The sequence below is a fragment of the Pristiophorus japonicus genome, chromosome 9, assembly GCF_044704955.1.
Source record: "Pristiophorus japonicus isolate sPriJap1 chromosome 9, sPriJap1.hap1, whole genome shotgun sequence".
Classification (NCBI taxonomy): domain Eukaryota; kingdom Metazoa; phylum Chordata; class Chondrichthyes; family Pristiophoridae; genus Pristiophorus; species Pristiophorus japonicus.
The window spans coordinates 30,976,532-30,994,788 of NC_091985.1; the positions used below are offsets into that span (position 1 = coordinate 30,976,532).

General features: G+C 47.9%; 1 protein-coding gene across 2 annotated transcripts in view; it reads right to left on the reverse strand.

Annotated features, from left to right (window-relative positions):
• The window catches only part of crim1 (cysteine rich transmembrane BMP regulator 1 (chordin-like)), a 273,330-nt gene that overhangs the window by 15,775 nt on the left and 239,298 nt on the right, over window positions 1–18,257 (reverse strand). For both annotated transcript variants that reach the window (XM_070889247.1, XM_070889246.1), the window contains exons 11-13: window positions 12,461–12,670; window positions 10,424–10,639; window positions 4,539–4,760 (exon numbers count right to left, since the gene is read on the reverse strand). In XM_070889247.1, the coding sequence (XP_070745348.1) occupies window positions 4,539–4,760; window positions 10,424–10,639; window positions 12,461–12,670 (648 nt within the window). The remainder of the gene's footprint in view (window positions 1–4,538; window positions 4,761–10,423; window positions 10,640–12,460; window positions 12,671–18,257) is intronic.

An 18,257-nucleotide genomic window follows, 5' to 3' on the forward strand; every position in this document is an offset into this window, starting at 1 on the left:
CCCACTGACCCCCCGCGCCTTCCTTCCCTCAGTCAGTTGGAATGTGAATTCTGACCAGGTCAGTAACTAATTTAGCCTGATCCTCGTCAAGCTTGCGATCAGAGTATCACAAGCACTTTGTTTATCTCGCAGTCCGTGAAGTGCTACCTCAAACTGTTTTGGCTGCGCAATTGTTTTTTTCTTGGCCAACTGCGATCCACTCCGGGCTGCGTATACACTGAGCAAACACCCAGCCAGTAACTCAGGACATTTTAACTGCCGAAAATCGCAACCCTTGCCCTCCCTCCCCTCCCGCACACATTCAGAGCAGGAGTTCTGGCTCTGGTGATTTTTCTTCCCCTCCCTCGCTCATGAGCATGTATGGGTTATTGCAGCACTTCACCTTGCACCCTGGATGATATGTTAATGGGTCTTAGGGATCTTCCTGGCCTGAATGGATGCGCAGCAGACTGGCTTAAGCAACCATTTAAAAAATGTATTTTCGGGATGTGGGCATCGCTGGCAAGGCCGGCATTTACCGCCCATCCTTGACTGGCTTGAGAGGCAGGTGGTGGGCCTTCTGCTTGAATCAATGCAGGTGTTCTGATGCAACTGAGTGGCTTGCTAGGACACGTCAGAGGGCAGTCAAGAGTTAACCACGCTGGTGAGGAACTGGAGTAACACATATAGGCCAGACCGGGTAAGGATGGCAGGTTTCATTCCCTAAAGGCACTAATTAATCAGTTGGGTTTTTAATGACAATCCGACAGCTTCATGGCCACTTTTACTGATCCTGAGCTATTGGGGAGGCCTGGGCCTAGAGATTGGCCTCGGGCCGTATTGGATCGGCTGCCTGTTATACACAGCACCTGATATTCAGTCCCATCGACTGCAATGCAACTGAGTATCAAGTGCTGTGTATAACAGGCGGCCAATCCGATACCGCCTGTTAACACCACCGCCCGAGACCAATCTCTAGGTGTTAGACTCTGTTTCTATACATGAATTATTGGTTCATGTGAGAAATTGCAATTAGACAATCTAAGTTGTTTTCAAATTCTACATTAGTTGATTGTTTGGCACTGATAGCACCCTCGCAGAATTACTGATCAGTAAAGCTCACAGTCTCATTGTGAGACACTGGGAGTACCTCCGATGGGGACAACCCACAGATAAGGTGAAAAGGGAACAAAAAAGAAAGGAGTTACTGTAATTAAATGTCCTGGTTTTATGATCTTCAGGCCTTTGGGTTGCAGCTTGCCACTAGGGGGAGCTAGAACTCCACAGGCTGAAGACAAATGCTACAATCTGAATTTGTGTGGAGTGAGAGTCTGCAGTGAGGGAGATAGAGCTGTGTGAGGGGTTAGAGTGTGTAAGGGAGATAGAGCTGTGTGTGAGGGGTTAGAGTGTGTGAAGGAGATAGAGCTGTGTGTGAGGGGTTAGAGTGTGTGAGGGAGATAGAGCTGTGTGTGAGGGGTTAGAGTGTGTGAGGGAAATAGAGCTGTGTGTGAGGGGCTAGTGCGTGTGAGGGGTTAGAGTGTGTGAGGGAGATACTGCTGTGTGTGAGGGGTTAGTGTGTGTGAGGGAGATAGAGCTGTGTGTGAGGGGTTAGAGTGTTTGAGGGAGATACTGCTGTGTGTGAGGGGTTAGAGTGTGTGAGAGAGATAGAGCTGTGTGAGGGGCTAGTGTGTGTGAGGGAGATAGAGCTGTGTGAGGGGGTTAGAGGGTGTGAGGGGTTCGAGGGTGTGAGGGGTTCGAGGGTGTGAGGGGTTCGAGGGTGTGAGGGGTTAGAGGGTGTGAGGGGTTAGAGGGTGTGAGGGGTTAGAGGGTGTGAGGGGTTAGAGGGTGTGAGGGGTTCGAGGGTGTGAGGGGTTCGAGGGTGTGAGGGGTTCGAGGGTGTGAGGGGTTCGAGTGTGTGAGGGAGATAGAGTGTGTGAGGGGTTAGCGTGTGTGAGGGGTTAGAGTGTGTGAGGGGTTAGAGTGTGTGAGGGGTTAGAGTGTGTGAGGGGTTAGAGTGTGTGAGGGGTTAGAGTGTGTGAGGGGTTAGAGTGTGTGAGGGGTTAGAGTGTGTGAGGGGTTAGAGTGTGTGAGGGGTTAGAGTGTGTGAGGGGTTAGAGTGTGTGAGGGGGTTAGGGGAGTGGGGAAGGGGTTAGAGTGTGTGAGGGGGTTGGAGGAGTGGGGAAGGGGTTAGTGTGTGAGGGGGTTGGAGGAGTGGGGAAGGGGTTAGAGTGTGTGAGGGATTAGGGGAGTGGGGAAGGGGTTAGCGTGTGAGGAGGTTAGGGGAGTGGGGAAGGGGTTAGTGTGTGAGGGGGTTAGAGGAGTGGGGAAGGGGTTAGAGTGTGTGAGGGGTTAGAGTGTGTGAGGGGGTTGGAGGAGTGGGGAAGGGGTTAGTGTGTGAGGGGGTTAGAGGAGTGGGGAAGGGGTTAGAGTGTGTGAGGGGTTAGAGTGTGTGAGGGGGTTGGAGGAGTGGGGAAGGGGTTAGTGTGTGAGGGGGTTAGGGGAGTGGGGAAGGGGTTAGAGTGTGTGAGGGGTTGGAGGAGTGGGGAAGGGGTTAGTGTGTGAGGGGGTTAGGGGAGTGGGCAAGGGGTTAGAGTGTGTGAGGGGTTAGAGTGTGTGAGGGGGTTGGAGGAGTGGGGAAGGGGTTAGTGTGTGAGGGGGTTAGGGGAGTGGGGAAGGGGTTAGTGTGTGAGGGGGTTAGGGGAGTGGGGAAGGGGTTAGAGTGTGTGAGGGATTAGGGGAGTGGGGAAGGGGTTTGGGGGACTGCGCAGTGGGTGAGAGGGTGAATACGCCACCTGGTTGAATGACAGAAGTGAGCAGGTAGAATCTGCCCGTATTAATCTGAACCTTACAAGGGAGGATTCAGAGCTCTCATCATCTTCAACAGAATGCCGCCAGAATTAAATAGATGTTTTTTGGCTGGAGGTGGGGAGCGATTGTTTCATACTATATTATTTTTAGTATTACATCTAAACTAAATGATTAGATTAAATGAATTGGCGGGGTGAGTTTGGGGGAAGGGGGAATCACTCCTTGCAGTCTCGTGAAAAGATGCTAACTGCCCACGGCAATTTGGTTGTCGTGTTGATAATTATCCTCATCCACAAGTACATACAATAATGCTAAAATGCTCATAAATTCATAGTTTATGTTGACAGGAGCAGGATTCAGTGATGCAGAACATCGCGGGTAAGGCGGGTATACGGGAAGAATGCAGGTAAGAGCAAACACGGAGACCCTGTGGTTGTGGGAGGAGATGGATGCGGGTGTCAGTCACCTGGAAGGTGATGTTCTCCACAGCACCAGCCCTGTACCGGGAGAACATACATACCATGCCTGTCACATCCAACCTGAGCTTGTCACAGCTGAGCAATGGCTTTGACTGTGTGAAGAGGCAGATGTGCACCTCGGAGAACAAAGACACCGACTGCTACAGCTCAGGCCTGTGTAGCTGATGGCTGTCGAGTACAGCATCGCTCTGTGATCATGCTCCAGGTTAAAACTGGGCCACAAGACTGTTGGCCCCCTTTTAATTCCCCATTTTGGACGCTTTAAAAAACACAAGAGAAAAATCCCTCTCTTCGCATTTGCTGCAACTGCAGACGCATCAGTCAGTGGCTCCCAGGACCTCTCTGCTAATGCAGGTTTTCTTCTGCCCTGATTAGCTGCATTAGCAGAGAGGTCCTGGGAGCGACAGGAGAACAGTGCACGACTGACTGTTTCCCAGCTTTGTGCAGAGATGGATTTACCCTGTGTGTTGCTCCATTGATCAGCAATCAGCCCTACAGGCAAGGGCAGGAGACTCAAGTCGGGAAACTCCGTGGCTCGGCATACCGGAGCGGTAACGAGTTCATAGAGTCATAGAAAACTACGGCACAGAAGGAGGCCATTTGGCCCATCAAGCTTGTGCCGGCTGAAAAAGAGCTATCCAACCTAATCCCACTTTCCAGCACTAGGTCCATAGCCCTGTAGGTTACGGCACTTCGAGTGCACATCCAAGTACTTTTTAAATGTGGTGAGGGTTTCTGCCTCTACCACCCTTTCAGGCAGTGAGTTCCAGACCCCCACAATACACTGGGTGAAAAAATACCTCCTCAACTCCCCTCTAATCCTTCTACCAATTACTTAAAATCTATGCCCCCTGGTTGCTGACCCCTCTGCTAAGGGAAATAGGTCTGTCCTCTCCACTCTATCTAGGCCCCCTCATCATTTTATACACCTCAATAAGATCTTCCCTCAGCCTCCTCTGTTCCAAAGAAAACAACCCCAGCCTATCCAATCTGTCCTCATAGCTAAAATTCTCCAGTCCTGGCAACATCCTGGTAAATCTCTGTACCCGCAGTGGGGTGATGCCACCATACTGGTACTTTTGTTCTGACTGTGCAAAGCAATCGATCATTCCAGTGTTGAATATGACACGAGTCATTGCATACTTGAGCTGAACCAACATGCCCTCGAACTTATCGCAGACGGCTGAAATGTGAACACAACAAAGCAGATGGTCCGTCTCCCAGCAGCACTGAAGGGGAACGGCATCTGATTTCCCACCGGCAGTTACTCACCGATGCAGTAGGGGCAGCACTGCCCTTTCCGCAGGACAGGCCGGGCACAGGTCACGGCTGGACAAGACTCCGAGTAGCAGCTGATGACTCCCTCCATGCAAATGCAGCTGGTGCACACGTTTGGCTTCCAGGATTCAGCAGCCAGGAAGATATCACCCTCCTCGTTCTTGCAGTAACCGGGCATACTTTTGTTGCTTGGCGACAAAGGCTGAAGGGGTTCGTCTGGTTCAAGGAGGAGAACGGATACCAATTTAGCGAGAGTATGAAATGAAGTCAACTTCCCCCAAAATAATACGGTGCACAAGTGGACCTGTTACGTTAAATAAAATGCTGGCTGTGCTTTTGTGCAAGCGAACTTCTTTACCCAAAGAGTGGTTAGAATGTGGAAATCGCTACCACAAGTACTTCAGGTGAGTAGCATATATGCATTTAAGGGAGAGCTGGAAAAACACACGAGGGGAAAAGGAATGGACGGTTATGCCGATAGGGTTCGGTGAAGAGGGGTGGGAGGTGGCTCGTGTGGAGCATAAACACCTACATGGACTAGTTGGGTCGAATGGAAGGTTTTTGTGCCATTTTATAGAGTGATTACATCTGCCCCAAGAAGCATGGTAAGCACTGCTGCCATTTTGAGCAGGGTGCTCCAGATGACTGGTCCCTGTCCCCACTGTTCTACTAACCTCCTTGATCCTGGCTTCAGTCTTACTGTGCAGTTTCTCTGCTAAAATCCCATTTCCTTTGCCCAGCCCTGTGGCACACTGGTTAAAATGGCTGCTGTTCCTACCCATGCTCCTCAGTGCAGGTGAACCTTCTCAGAGCAGCGCGAGTCCGGGGTTGGTGAGGCCTATAAAAGGCCCAGCGGGAGAGTGAGGCGGCGGCAGTTGGAGCAGCGCGAGTCCGGGGTTGGTGAGGCCTATAAAGGCCCAGCTTGTGCAGCTACAGGGAGAAGGCAAAAAAGAAGTAGAAAGAAACAGAAGGGTGATGTCACAGCCAAGGGGGTGGGTGATTGGCTGGTGATTGGTGAGTAGTTTTTCTTTTTTCTCTTCTATAACAGTGAGTAAACTTTAGCATTGTTGCCTATCTAAGGGTTAAGTCATGACAGGACAGCTCGGTCGCGTGTTATGCTCCTCCTGTACCATGTGGGAACTCAGGGACGACACCAGTGTCCCTGACGACTACGTGTGCGGGAAGTGTGTCCGCCTCCAGCTCCTGACGGACCGCGTTGCGGAGTTGGAGCTGAGGGTGGATTCACTCTGGAGCATCCACGATGCTGAGAATGACGTGAGTAGCACGTGTAGCGAGATGGTCTTACCGCAGGTGAAGGGTCCACAGCCAGATAGGGAATGGAAGACCAGCAGGAAGAGTAGTGCAAGGAAGGTAGTGCAGGGGTCCCCTGTGGTCATCCCCCTGCAAAACAGATACACTGCTTTGAGTGCTGTTGGGGGGGATGACTCATCAGGGGAGGGCAGCAGCGGCCGGGTTCATGGCACCGTGGCTGGCTCTGTTGCACAGGAGGGCGGGAAAAAGAGTGGGAGAGCGATAGTGATAGGGGATTCAATTATAAAGGGAATAGATAGGCGTTTCTGCGGCCGCAACCGAGACTCCAGGATGGTATGTTGCCTCCCTGGTGCAAGGGTCAAGGATGTCTTGGAGTGGGTGCAGGACATTCTAAAAAGGGAAGGAGAACAGCCAGTTGTCATGGTGCACATTGGTACCAACGACATAGGTAAAAAAAGGCATGAGGTCCTACGAAACGAATTTAAGGAGCTAGGAGCTAAATTAAAAAGTAGGACCTCAAAAGTAGTAATCTCAGGATTGCTACCAGTGCCACGTGCTAGTCAGAGTAAGAATCGAAGGATAGCGCATATGAATATGTGGCTTGAGCAGTGGTGCAGCAGGGAGGGATTCAAATTCCTGGGGCATTGGAACCGGTTCTGGGGGAGGTGGGACCAGTACAAACCGGACGGTCTGCACCTGGGCAGGACCAGAACCAATGTCCTAGGGAGAGTGTTTGCTAGTGCTGTTGGGGAGGAGTTAAACTAATATGGCAGGGGGATGGGAACCAATGCAGGGAGACAGAGCGAAACAAAAAGGAGACAAAAAAAAAAGACAGAAAGGAGATGAGGAAAAGTGGAGGGCAGAGAAACGCAAGACAAAAAACAAAAAGGGCCACTGTACAGCAAAATTCTAAAAGGACAAAGGGTGATAAAAAAACAAGCCTGAAGGCTTTGTGTCTTAATGCAAGGACTATCCGTAATAAGGTGGATGAATTAACTGTGCAAATAGATGTTAACAAATATGATGTGATTGGGATTACGGAGACAAGGCTCCAGGATGATCAGGGCTGGGAACTCAACATCCAGGGGTATTCAACATTCAGGAAGGATAGAATAAAAGGAAAAGGAGGTGGGGTAGCATTGCTGGTTAAAGAGGAGATTAATGCAATAGTTAGAATGGACATTAGCTTGGATGATGTGGAATCTATATGGGTAGAGCTGCAGAACACCAAAGGGCAAAAAACGTTAGTGGGAGTTGTGTACAGACCTCCAAACAGTAGTAGTGATGTTGGGGAGGGCATCAAACAGGAAATTAGGGGTGCATGCAATAAGGGTGCAGCAGTTATAATGGGTGACTTTAATATGCACATAGATTGGGCTTACCAAACTGGAAGCAATACGGTGGAGGAGGATTTCCTGGAGTGCATAAAGGATGGTTTTCTAGACCAATATGTCTAGAACCAACTAGGGGGGAGGCCATCTTAGACTGGGTGTTGTGTAATGAGAGAGGATTAATTAGCAATCTCGTTGTGCGAGGCCCCTTGGGGAAGAGTGACCATAATATGGTGGAATTCTGCATTAGGATGGAGAATGAAACAGCTAATTCAGAGACCAAGGTCCAGAACTTAAAGAAGGGTAACTTTGAAGGTATGAGGCGTGAACTGGCTAGGATTGATTGGCGAATGATACTTAAGGGGTTGACTGTGGATGGGCAATGGCAGACATTTAGAGACCGCATGGGTGAACTACAACAATTGTACATTCCTGTCTGTCGTAAAAAAATGGAAGGTGGCTCAACCGTGGCTATCAAGGGAAATCAGGGATAGTATTAAAGCCAAGGAAGTGGCATACAAATTGGCCAGAAATAGCAGTGAACCCGGAGACTGGGAGAAATTTAGAACTCAGCAGAGGAGGACAAAGAGCTTGATTAGGGCAGGGAAAATGGGAGTACGGGAAGAAGCTTGCAGGGAACATTAAGACGGATTGCAAAAGTTTCTATAGATATGTAAAGAGAAAAAGGTTAGTAAAAACAAACGTAGGTCCCCTGCAGTCAGAATCAGGGGTAGTCATAACGGGAAACAAAGAAATGGCAGACCAATTAAACAAGTACTTTGGTTCGGCATTCACTAAGGAGGACATTAACAACCTTCCGGATATAAGAGGGGTCAGAGGGTCTAGTAAGAAGGAGGAACTGAGGGAAATCCTTATTAGTCAGGAAATTGTGTTGGGGAAATTAATGGGATTGAAGGCCGATAAATCCCCAGGGCCTGTTGGACTGCATCCCAGAGTACTTAAGGAGGTGGCCTTGGAAATAGCGGATGCATTGACAGTCATTTTCCAACATTCCATTGACTCTGGATCAGTTCCTATCGAGTGGAGGGTAGCCAATGTAACCCCACTTTTTAAAAAAGGAGGGAGAGAGAAAACAGGGAATTATAGACCGGTCAGCCTGACATCGGTAGTGGGTAAGATGATGGAATCAATTATTAAGGATATCATAGCAGCGCATTTGGAAAGAGGTGACATGATAGGTCCAAGTCAGCATGGATTTGTGAAAGGGAAATCATGCTTGACAAATCTTCTAGAATTTTTTGAGGATGTTTCCAGTAGAGTGGACAAGGGAGAACCAGTTGGTGTGGTATATTTGGACTTTCAGAAGGCTTTCGACAAGGTCCCACACAAGAGATTAATGTGCAAAGTTAAAGCACATGGGATTGGGGGTAGTGTGCTGACATGGATTGAGAACTGGTTGTCAGACAGGAAGCAAAGAGTAGGAGTAAATGGGTACTTTTCAGAATGGCAGAAGGTGACTAGTGGGGTACCGCAAGGTTCTGTGCTGGGGCCCCAGCTGTTTACACTGTACATTAATGATTTAGACGAGGGGATTAAATGTAGTATATCCAAAATTTGCGGATGACACTAAGTTAGGTGGCAGTGTGAGCTGCGAGGAGGATGCTATGAGGCTGCAGAACGACTTGGATAGGTTAGGTGAGTGGGCAAATGCATGGCAGATGAAGTATAATGTGGATAAATGTGAGGTTATCCACTTTGGTGGTAAAAACAGAGAGACAGACTATTATCTGAATGGTGACAGATTAGGAAAAGGGGAGGTGCAACGAGACCTGGGTGTCATGGTACATCAGTCATTGAAGGTTGGCATGCAGGTACAGCAGGCGGTTAAGAAAGCAAATGGCATGTTGGCCTTCATAGCGAGGGGATTTGAGTACAGGGGCAGGGAGGTGTTGCTACAGTTGTACAGGGCATTGGTGAGGCCACACCTGGAGTATTGTGTACAGTTTTGGTCTCCTAACCTGAGGAAGGACATTCTTACTATTGAGGGAGTGCAGCGAAGGTTCACCAGACTGATTCCCGGGATGGCGGGACTGACCTATCAAGAAAGACTGGATCAACTGGGCTTGTATTCACTGGAGTTCATTAGAGTGAGATGGGACCTCATAGAAACATTTAAAATTCTGATGGGTTTAGACAGGTTAAATGCAGGAAGAATGTTCCCAATGTTGGGGAAGTCCAGAACCAGGGGTCACAGTCTAAGGATAAGGGGTAAGATATTTAGGACCGAGATGAGGAGAGACTTCTTCACCCAGAGAGTGGTGAACCTGTGGAATTCTCTACCACAGAAAATTGTTGAGGCCAATTCACTAAATATATTCAAAAAGGAGTTAGATGTAGTCCTTACTACTAGGGGGATCAAGGGGTATGGTGAGAAAGCAGGAATGGGGTACTGAGGTTGCATGTTCAGCCATGAACTCATTGAATGGCGGTGCAGGCTAGAAGAGCCGAATGGCCTGCTCCTGCACCTATTTTCTATGTTTCTATGAAGGCTATTGAGGAGTTTCAGCTGTACTCAGGAGCTTGGACAAACCGCATCGACATTTTAACTGACATATGTCGACCGGGGAACAGGAGCCCACTTGCATGCGCATCTTTTGGGTGAATTATTTATTTATAACATCATTTTTTTATGAATCTAAATTGCACTAAAGTGGCCTCCGCTGAATTTAATGAACGTCTCCTTCACATTTACAAATGATTAACTTATGGAATTAGGCTGCCAATTAGCACAGCAAATACCGACTTCATTGAACCATGAACTGATTTAACTGGATGTTTGGCGCTCGGGCAGAAAGGCGATGAAGAAGGCCAGAGCAGGTTGTTCACTTGGAAGAACAGTATTTTCTGGGCTGAGTGACCGCCCTTATATCTGCATCTTTTTTACCCTTTATTAAACCATTACCAACATCACTTAAAAAACCCAGATTATCTGGTCATTATCCCATTGCTGTTTGTGGGAGCTTGCTGTGCGCAAATTGGGCGCCGTGTTTCCCACATCATAACACTGGCTACACTTCAAAAATGTACTTCATTGGCTGTAAATGCTTTGGGGTGCCTTGAGTTTGTGAGAGTCGCTGTATCAGCGCAAATGCCTTTCCCCCCTTCCTGCCCCTCAGCAACCTGTTCCGTGCTCTGCTGTGATTATTTTTGAAACTTTGATCCAGGGTATCAGATTTTGTGTGCTGACGCCCCTGCACACGCCTTGGGACGTCTTACTATGTTCAATGTAAGTTGTTGCTGCAGTTGTGAGCGTACCTGGGCACTGCGGGCAGCACGAGTCCGGAGTCCTGATGGGATTCTGGCAGAGGATGGGCGGGCAGACCTCGGTGTCACACAGCACACGCCCGCTGTGACAGGTGCACTGGGTGCAGGAGTCGATGTTCCAGGTCTCGCCTTCCACAAAGTATTCACCACCAGGAGCGTGGCAGATCGATGTATCACTCAGCTCGGGCTTCCAAAGGCCGGAGTCCTCTGAAAACACAGTTAACAATTTGGTCACACAGGTTATTGTAATGTATTTGCTTCATGGGTTCTTTGCTTAAGAATTCACATTGCTATTAAGAACAAGTTGGTTTAGTAACAAAGGTTTAACAATCACACTACACATTACCAGTTCATCCACTAGGCTCACAACTGCGTACCTCATCGTGGATCACCTAGACCCAAGTGTTATTGAGTCTTGTGAACATCACATGACTGGCTAAGCCACTCACATTGCAACAACTCTGCAACTACTTTAAATTATAATTTAAGCCAAGTGCCCCCTTTGGTAAGGGCACTAGAACCCACAAATTAACAAATAAACTTTAAGGGAACCTTAACAAATCAAATTAAAATTCTGTTCCCTGCTGTAATGAAGCACTCTAGTCCCTCCGGTGCCCACCTCTAACCTGTGAGCATACTCACCGGTGCATTCATTACAGTTATCAGAACATGAGGCTATTGTCACAGCAACTATTAACCAGTGAGAAGGCAACTGCTCAAAAGCGAAGAATATAAAAAGATGCATAGAAAGGGCAGAGAAGTGAATTTAAGTAGATAGCGCTGGTTGAAAAGCCAGCATCTACACAGGTATGGGCTGACTGGGTTCCTTTTGTGCGTAGTTTCAGTTTATGAATTAGTGGTAGTGTATCAGAGAGGAGAAAATTAATTCCTTTACAACACTAAATAAAGCTGTCCTGTCACACTGGTTACTTCTTTCTATGCTTATTAATACTGGAGCTTATCATATAATTATAACTGTGCATTAAAAAGGGACAAAACACCATCTCCTGTCAGTACACTTTGGCTCAAAGCTCATTACGCTGAAATAGTCGTAACTGGTGGCGTTAGAGGTGGTGATGAAGCAGCAGAAGCTGATGAACAGACGGCTCATTGCATACAGTCAATGTCCAGTGTGGGTCACAGAACAGGAGGAAGCCACTTGGACTAGTCATGTCTGTGCAGGCTCTTTGCTGGATCAATCCCGAAACAAAACCATACCGATCCTGAAAGTTCCAGGTTCAATCCCGAGTCTACGCACTCCTAGGCCGGGGCCAACGGGTCTCACGCCCTTGAACTGGGGCAAAGAAAACAAAGACAGCCTTTCCCTTTCCTTTTACCACACTCCAGCTGCTTTATGTTGGACTCTGGCTCTCTTATCCTGGCTGCAGACACAGTTTACCATGGGGGGTTGCACGTCTACTTCTGGGAAAAGGAGGCCAGATTTAATAATGCAGGTGACAGAAGGCATATCACGCAAATCGGTTTTCCGGAACCAATCTAAAACCATGCCAGTATAAAGGCAGCTTTAGTACCACACAGCGTGATGCATTCACCCACTGGTCAATTAGAGCAGTGTTTTACTATTGATTCATGGCAAACCACAACTAATGTTTATTTGGACGAGCTTCGAAGCCGGACTCGGTAAGCTAACTGGAGATCCTTTAGTGATACCAACACAGAAAAGGATCATCTAAAATTAATCCATGAGCCTGGCATATTGGATTAACATTAATGCACAGCCAGTGCTCAGTGACTGCCATTTCTCATTTAGTGCACATCTACAATGCTGAGAGTCTTATTAATAGTTACCACTCTGATTAAATATCACTAAATAGAGAAAATCGTTCCCCCCTCCACAGGCCAAGTGGATAGCTTTCAGAGAGCCAGTACAAGTGCGATGGGCTGAATGACCTCTTTCTGTGCTGTTAAATGAACTGGTCAGATACAAGAGCCCATGTTAATAAAAATGCCCCACCACCACCCCGGCCCACTTTACTTATACAGGAGGGTTAGTTGAGGGCTCCTTACCTGGGCACGATGGGCAGCATTGTCCAGGGCGGATGGTGGGATTTCCACAGTTGGGCACGGAGCAGGTGATGAGTGCGCACATCTCACGCCCATTGTAGCAGTAACACTCGCGGCACCCATCGTGCCAACTTTCGCCGCTCTCATGTCGCCGGCCGTCCATGGACAAGCACGAGCCCGTTTTGACTGGGGGCACGATGGTTGTGGGCACATCTGAATGACAAGGATAGGATAAACGAGAGTGAGTCACTGTGTAGTGCAGTTTCTCCCTCTCACCACACGGCTACTTTTTACATCTGCACAAACCTGTACACTGGAGTAGGCCGTTCAGCCCCCAGAGCCTGCTCCACCATTCACTTAGAACATGGCTGATCTGTTTCCAAACCAGGAGGAGACCAATGCTCCCTGTAAAATCTTAGCATTGGGTAAAGAAAGACCTTATGATATAGCGCCTTTTACAACCTCAGGACGTCTCAAAGCACTTTACAGTGAAGTACTTTGAAGTGTGTTCACTGTTGTAATGTGGGAAACACGGCAGCCAATTTGTGCACAGCAAGCTCCCACAAACAGCAATGAGATACATGACCAGATAACCTGTTTTAGTGATGTTGATTGAGGGATAAATATTGTCCAAGACACTGGGGATAGCGTCCCTGCTCTTCTTCAAAATAGTGCCATAGAATGTTTTACATCCATCTGAGAGGGCAGACGGGGCCTCGGTTTAATGTCTTCATCCAGAAGACGACATCAACCGACAGTGCAGCACTCCCTCAGGACTGCTCTGGAGTGCCAGCCTAGATTATGTGCTCATATCTCTGGAGTGGGACTTGAACCCGCAACCTTCTGACTCACGAGGTGAGAGTGCTGCCAACTGAGCCACGGCTGAGACTAGAAGCTCTCTTTACTCTGCCCCAACAATATGCTTCAGCTCCTAGTGTACCAGCATGACATGTTTTCCATTCCCCACACCAGCCACAATGTAAGGTCTTTGAGTGCGGTTATAAATTAGCATCAAATGAGGGGCAGTTTTGTGTTGCAGGCCCATGCCCACTTGGAGCTGGATTGAGACTACACGACTTCATTTCACATGGACTAAATAAAGAGAAACTGCTTTCAATGGCTGAAGGGTCGATAACCAGAGGGCTCAGATTTAAGGTGATTGGCAAAAGAACCAGAGGCGACATGAGGAGAAACGAGCGGTTCAGATTGGGAATACACTGCTGATACAGTGGTGAATACAGATTCATTTATAGCCTTCAAAAGCGAATTGGATGAATACTTGAAGGAGAACAAATGGCAAGGATAGGGGAACAAAGCAGAGGGAATGGGACAAACGAGATTGTTCTTCGAAAGAGCCAGCGTAAACTTGATGGGGCGAACGGCCCCCTTCTGTGCTGTACTATTCGATGATTCTATAGAGTCCTTACAGCCAGAGAAGACTTTCATCCTATCAGCCTGGGCTGGATTTGGATTGCGGATCAAAAGGTGAGAAGGCAGTGACTAACCCACTCTGCCACCTAGATGCCCTTGCTAGGGTACAGTTTCTGGAGGAAGTTTTCGTGCAACCTGCAGGTCCCACGCAGCCCGGGGCTGGCTTTCTCAATATTAAATTTTATGCATGTGCGAAACTGTGAATGGGCCGTACTGGGGGCCCCTTAAAGGGGTCGCGGGCGTGCACCCCAAAAAATTAAGTGGAACATTGGTTTCACGGGTGCTGGTTTCCCTCTGATACTTCATCAAAACGGCCATTATTTAGGTGAGCCATGGAAATAAATAGCAGCAGGCTATCCGGCAAGGAGAGGTCATCATAGCTGAGCCTGATCCTATCCTCACCTGATGTACACACACACTACCAGCAGGGGTTGGTAAGTGTGTTAAAAAGGCAAGCCTGAAGGTTTTGTGCCTCAATGCGAGGAGTATTCGGAATAAGGTGGACGAATTAACTGTGCAGATAGCAGTTAACGGATACGATGTGGTTGGCATCACGGAGACATGGCTCCAGGGTGACCAAGGCTGGGAACTCAACATCCAGGGGTACTCAACACTTAGGAAGGATAGACAGAAAGGAAAAGGAGGCGGGGTGGCATTGCTGGTTAAAGAGGAAATTAAGGCAATTGAAAGGAAAGACATTAGCTTGGATGATGTGGAATCGGTATGGGTGGAGCTACGGAATACCAAGGGGCAGAAAACGCTAGTGGGAGTTGTGTACAGACCTCCAAACAGTAGTAGTGATGTTGGGGAGGGCATCAAACAGGAAAGTAGGGGTGCATGCAATAAAGGTGCAGCAGTTATCATGGGTGACTTTAATATGCATATAGATTGGGCTAACCAAACTGGAAACAATATGGTGGAGGAGGATTTCCTGGAGTGCATAAGGGATGGTTTTTTAAGACCAATATGTCGAGGAACCAACGAGGGAAGAGGCCATCTTAGACTGGGTGTTGTGTAATGAGAGGATTAATTAGCAATCTCGTTGTGCGAGGCCCCTTGGGGAAGAGTGACCATAATATGGTGGAATTCTACATTAGGATGGAGAATGAAACAGTTAATTCAGAGACCATGGTCCAGAACTTAAAGAAGGGTAACTTTGAAGGTATGAGGCGTGAATTGGCTAGGATAGACTGGCGAATAATGCTTAAGGGGTTGACAGTGGATAGGCAATGGCAGACATTTAGAGACCGCATGGATGAACTACAACAATTGTACATCCCTGTCTGGCGTAAAAATAAAAAAGGGAAGGTGGCTCAACCGTGGCTATCAAGGGAAATCAGGGATAGCATTAAAGCCAAGGAAGTGGCATACAAATTGGCCAGAAATAGCAGCGAACCCGGGGACTGGGAGAAATTTAGAACTCAGCAGAGGAGGACGAAGGGTTTGATTAGGGTAGGGAAAATAGAGTACGAGAGGAAGCTTGCAGGGAACATTAAAATGGACTGCAAATGCTTCTATAGATATGTAAAGAGAAAAAGGTTAGTAAAGACAAACGTAGGTCCCCTGCAGTCAGAATCAGGGGAAGTCATAACGGGGAACAAAGAAATGGCAGACCAATTGAACAAGTACTTTGGTTCGGTATTCACTAAGGCCACAAACAACCTTCTGGATATAAAGGGGGTCAGAGGGTCTAGTTATAAGGAGGAATTGAGGGAAATCCTTATTAGTCGGGAAATTGTGTTGGGAAAATTGATGGGACTGAAGGCCGATAAATCCCCAGGGCCTGATGGTCTGCATCCCAGAGTACTTAAGGAGGTGGCCTTGGAAATAGCGGATGCATTGACAGTCATTTTCCAACATTCCATAGACTCTGGATCAGTTCCTATGGAGTGGAGGGTAGCCAATGTAACCCCACTTTTTAAAAAAGGAGGGAGAGAGAAAACAGGGAATTATAGACCGGTCAGCCTGACATCGGCAGTGGGTAAAATGATGGAATCAATTATTAAGGATGTCATAGCAGCGCATTTGGAAAGAGGTGACATGATAGGTCCAAGTCAGCATGGATTTGTGAAAGGGAAATCATGCTTGACAAATCTTCTAGAATTTTTTGAGGATGTTTCCAGTAGATTGGACAAGGGAGAACCAGTTGATGTGGTATTTTTGGACTTTCAGAAGGCTTTCGACAAGGTCCCACACAAGAGATTAATGTGCAAAGTTAAAGCACATGGGATTGGGGATAGTGTGCTGACGTGGATTGAGAACTGGTTATCAGACAGGAAGCAAAGAGTAGGAGTAAATGGGTACTTTTCAGAATGGCAGGCAGTGACTAGTGGGGTACCGCAAGGTTCTGTGCTGGGGCCCCAGCTGTTTACACTGTACATTAATGATTTAGACGAGGGGATTAAATGTAGTATATCCAAATTTGCGGATGACACTAAGTTGGGTGGCAATGTGAGCTGCGAGGAGGATGCTATGAGGCTGCAGAGTGACTTGGATAGGTTAGGTGAGTGGGCAAATGCATGGCAGATGAAGTATAATGTGGATAAATGTGAGGTTATCCACTTTGGTGGTAAAAACAGAGAGACAGACTATTATCTGAATGGTGACAGATTAGGAAAAGGGGAGGTGCAACGAGAACTGGGTGTCATGGTACATCAGTCATTGAAGGTTGGCATGCAGGTACAGCAGGCGGTTAAGAAAGCAAATGGCATGTTGGCCTTCAAAGCGAGGGGATTGGAGTACAGGGGCAGGGAGGTTGTACAGGGTCTTGGTGAGGCCACACCTGGAGTATTGTGTACAGTTTTGGTCTCCTAACTTGAGGAAGGACATTCTTTCTATTGAGGGAGTGCAGCGAAGGTTCACCAGACTGATTCCCGGGATGGCGGGACTGACATATCAAGAAAGACTGAATCAACTGGGCTTGTATTCACTGGAATTCAGACGAATGAGAGGGGACCTCATAGAAACGTTTAAAATTCTGATGGGTTTAGACAGGGTAGATGCAGGAAGAATGTTCCCAATGTTGGGGAAATCCAGAACCAGGGGTCACAGCCTAAGGATAAAGGGTAAGCCATTTAGGACCGAGATGAGGAGAAACTTCTTCACCCAGAGAGTGGTGAACCTGTGGAATTCTCTACCACAGAAAGTTGTTGAGGCCAATTCACTAAATATATTCAAAAAGGAGTTAGATGTAGTCCTTACTACTAGGGGGATCAAGGGGTATGGCGAGAAAGCAGGAATGGGGTACTGAGGTTGCATGTTCATCCATTAACTTTAATGGCGGTGCAGGCTCGAAGGGCCGAATGGCCTACTCCTGTACCTATTTTCTATGTTTCTATGACAGTGATCAGGAGTGGAAACCCGGGCTGATCCCCCCCCCCCCCCCGGGGCATTGACACAAACTCGGTGCTCCCTCTACTCCTACCTCGAACCTGACTACCTCAGGACAGACCAGAAATCGAACCCAGGACCTTCCGTGGCTATTCGCTGGGCAAACCCGCTAAGCCTGAGGATGATTTTATCCCTTCCTGTGAGGCAAAGCTTCTGTTTGACTTCTTGCCCACAGAGATACGTCCGAGAATGGAGAGTCACCTTGAACAGACGGGCATCAACCCAGTGTTAGGCCGGAGTAGCAGTGTGTTTGATGTTGCCATCCAGTTCATCTAGATCAGGAACATCCAGGCATTTGAGGAGAAATGGACATTATGGCCGCGATATTTACTGAGACGTGGTTTTGGAGCGGGATAGGGGTGGGGGAGTTATAGTCGGGAAACCCAGAAGTGCGGGTTTCCCCCAACACAGTGGAGTCGGGTGATTGTAGCCGCGAGGAGCAGGTAGGTTTAGTGGTGGTGTGGAGAGCAGGGGGGAAAGATCGCGAAGAGCGTGGTGCAGGAGAGGGGGCGCTGGGGAGAGACCAGTGGGAGGCCAGAGGATTGGGAAACTTTTAAAAGCCAGCAAAGAACGACTAAAAAAAAATAGAGAGGGAAGATAGATTATGAAAGCAAACTAGCAAAACATATAAAAACAGACAGTAAGAGTTTCTACAGGCACATAAAAATGAAAAGAGTGGCTAAAGTAAATATTGGTCCCCGAGAGGATGAGACTGGGTAATTAATAATGGGGAACAGGGAAATGGCAGAGACGTTGAACAAATATTTTGTATTGGTCTTCACGGTAGAAAACACGAAAAACATCCCAATAGTGGATAATCAAGGGGCTATAAGGAGCGAGGAACTTAATACAATCACTATCACTAAAGAAATAGTACTTGGTAAAATAATGGGGCTAAAGGCGGACAAGTCCCCTGAACCTGATGGCTTGCATCCCAGGATCTTAAAAGAAATGGCTGCAGAGATAGTGGATGCATTGG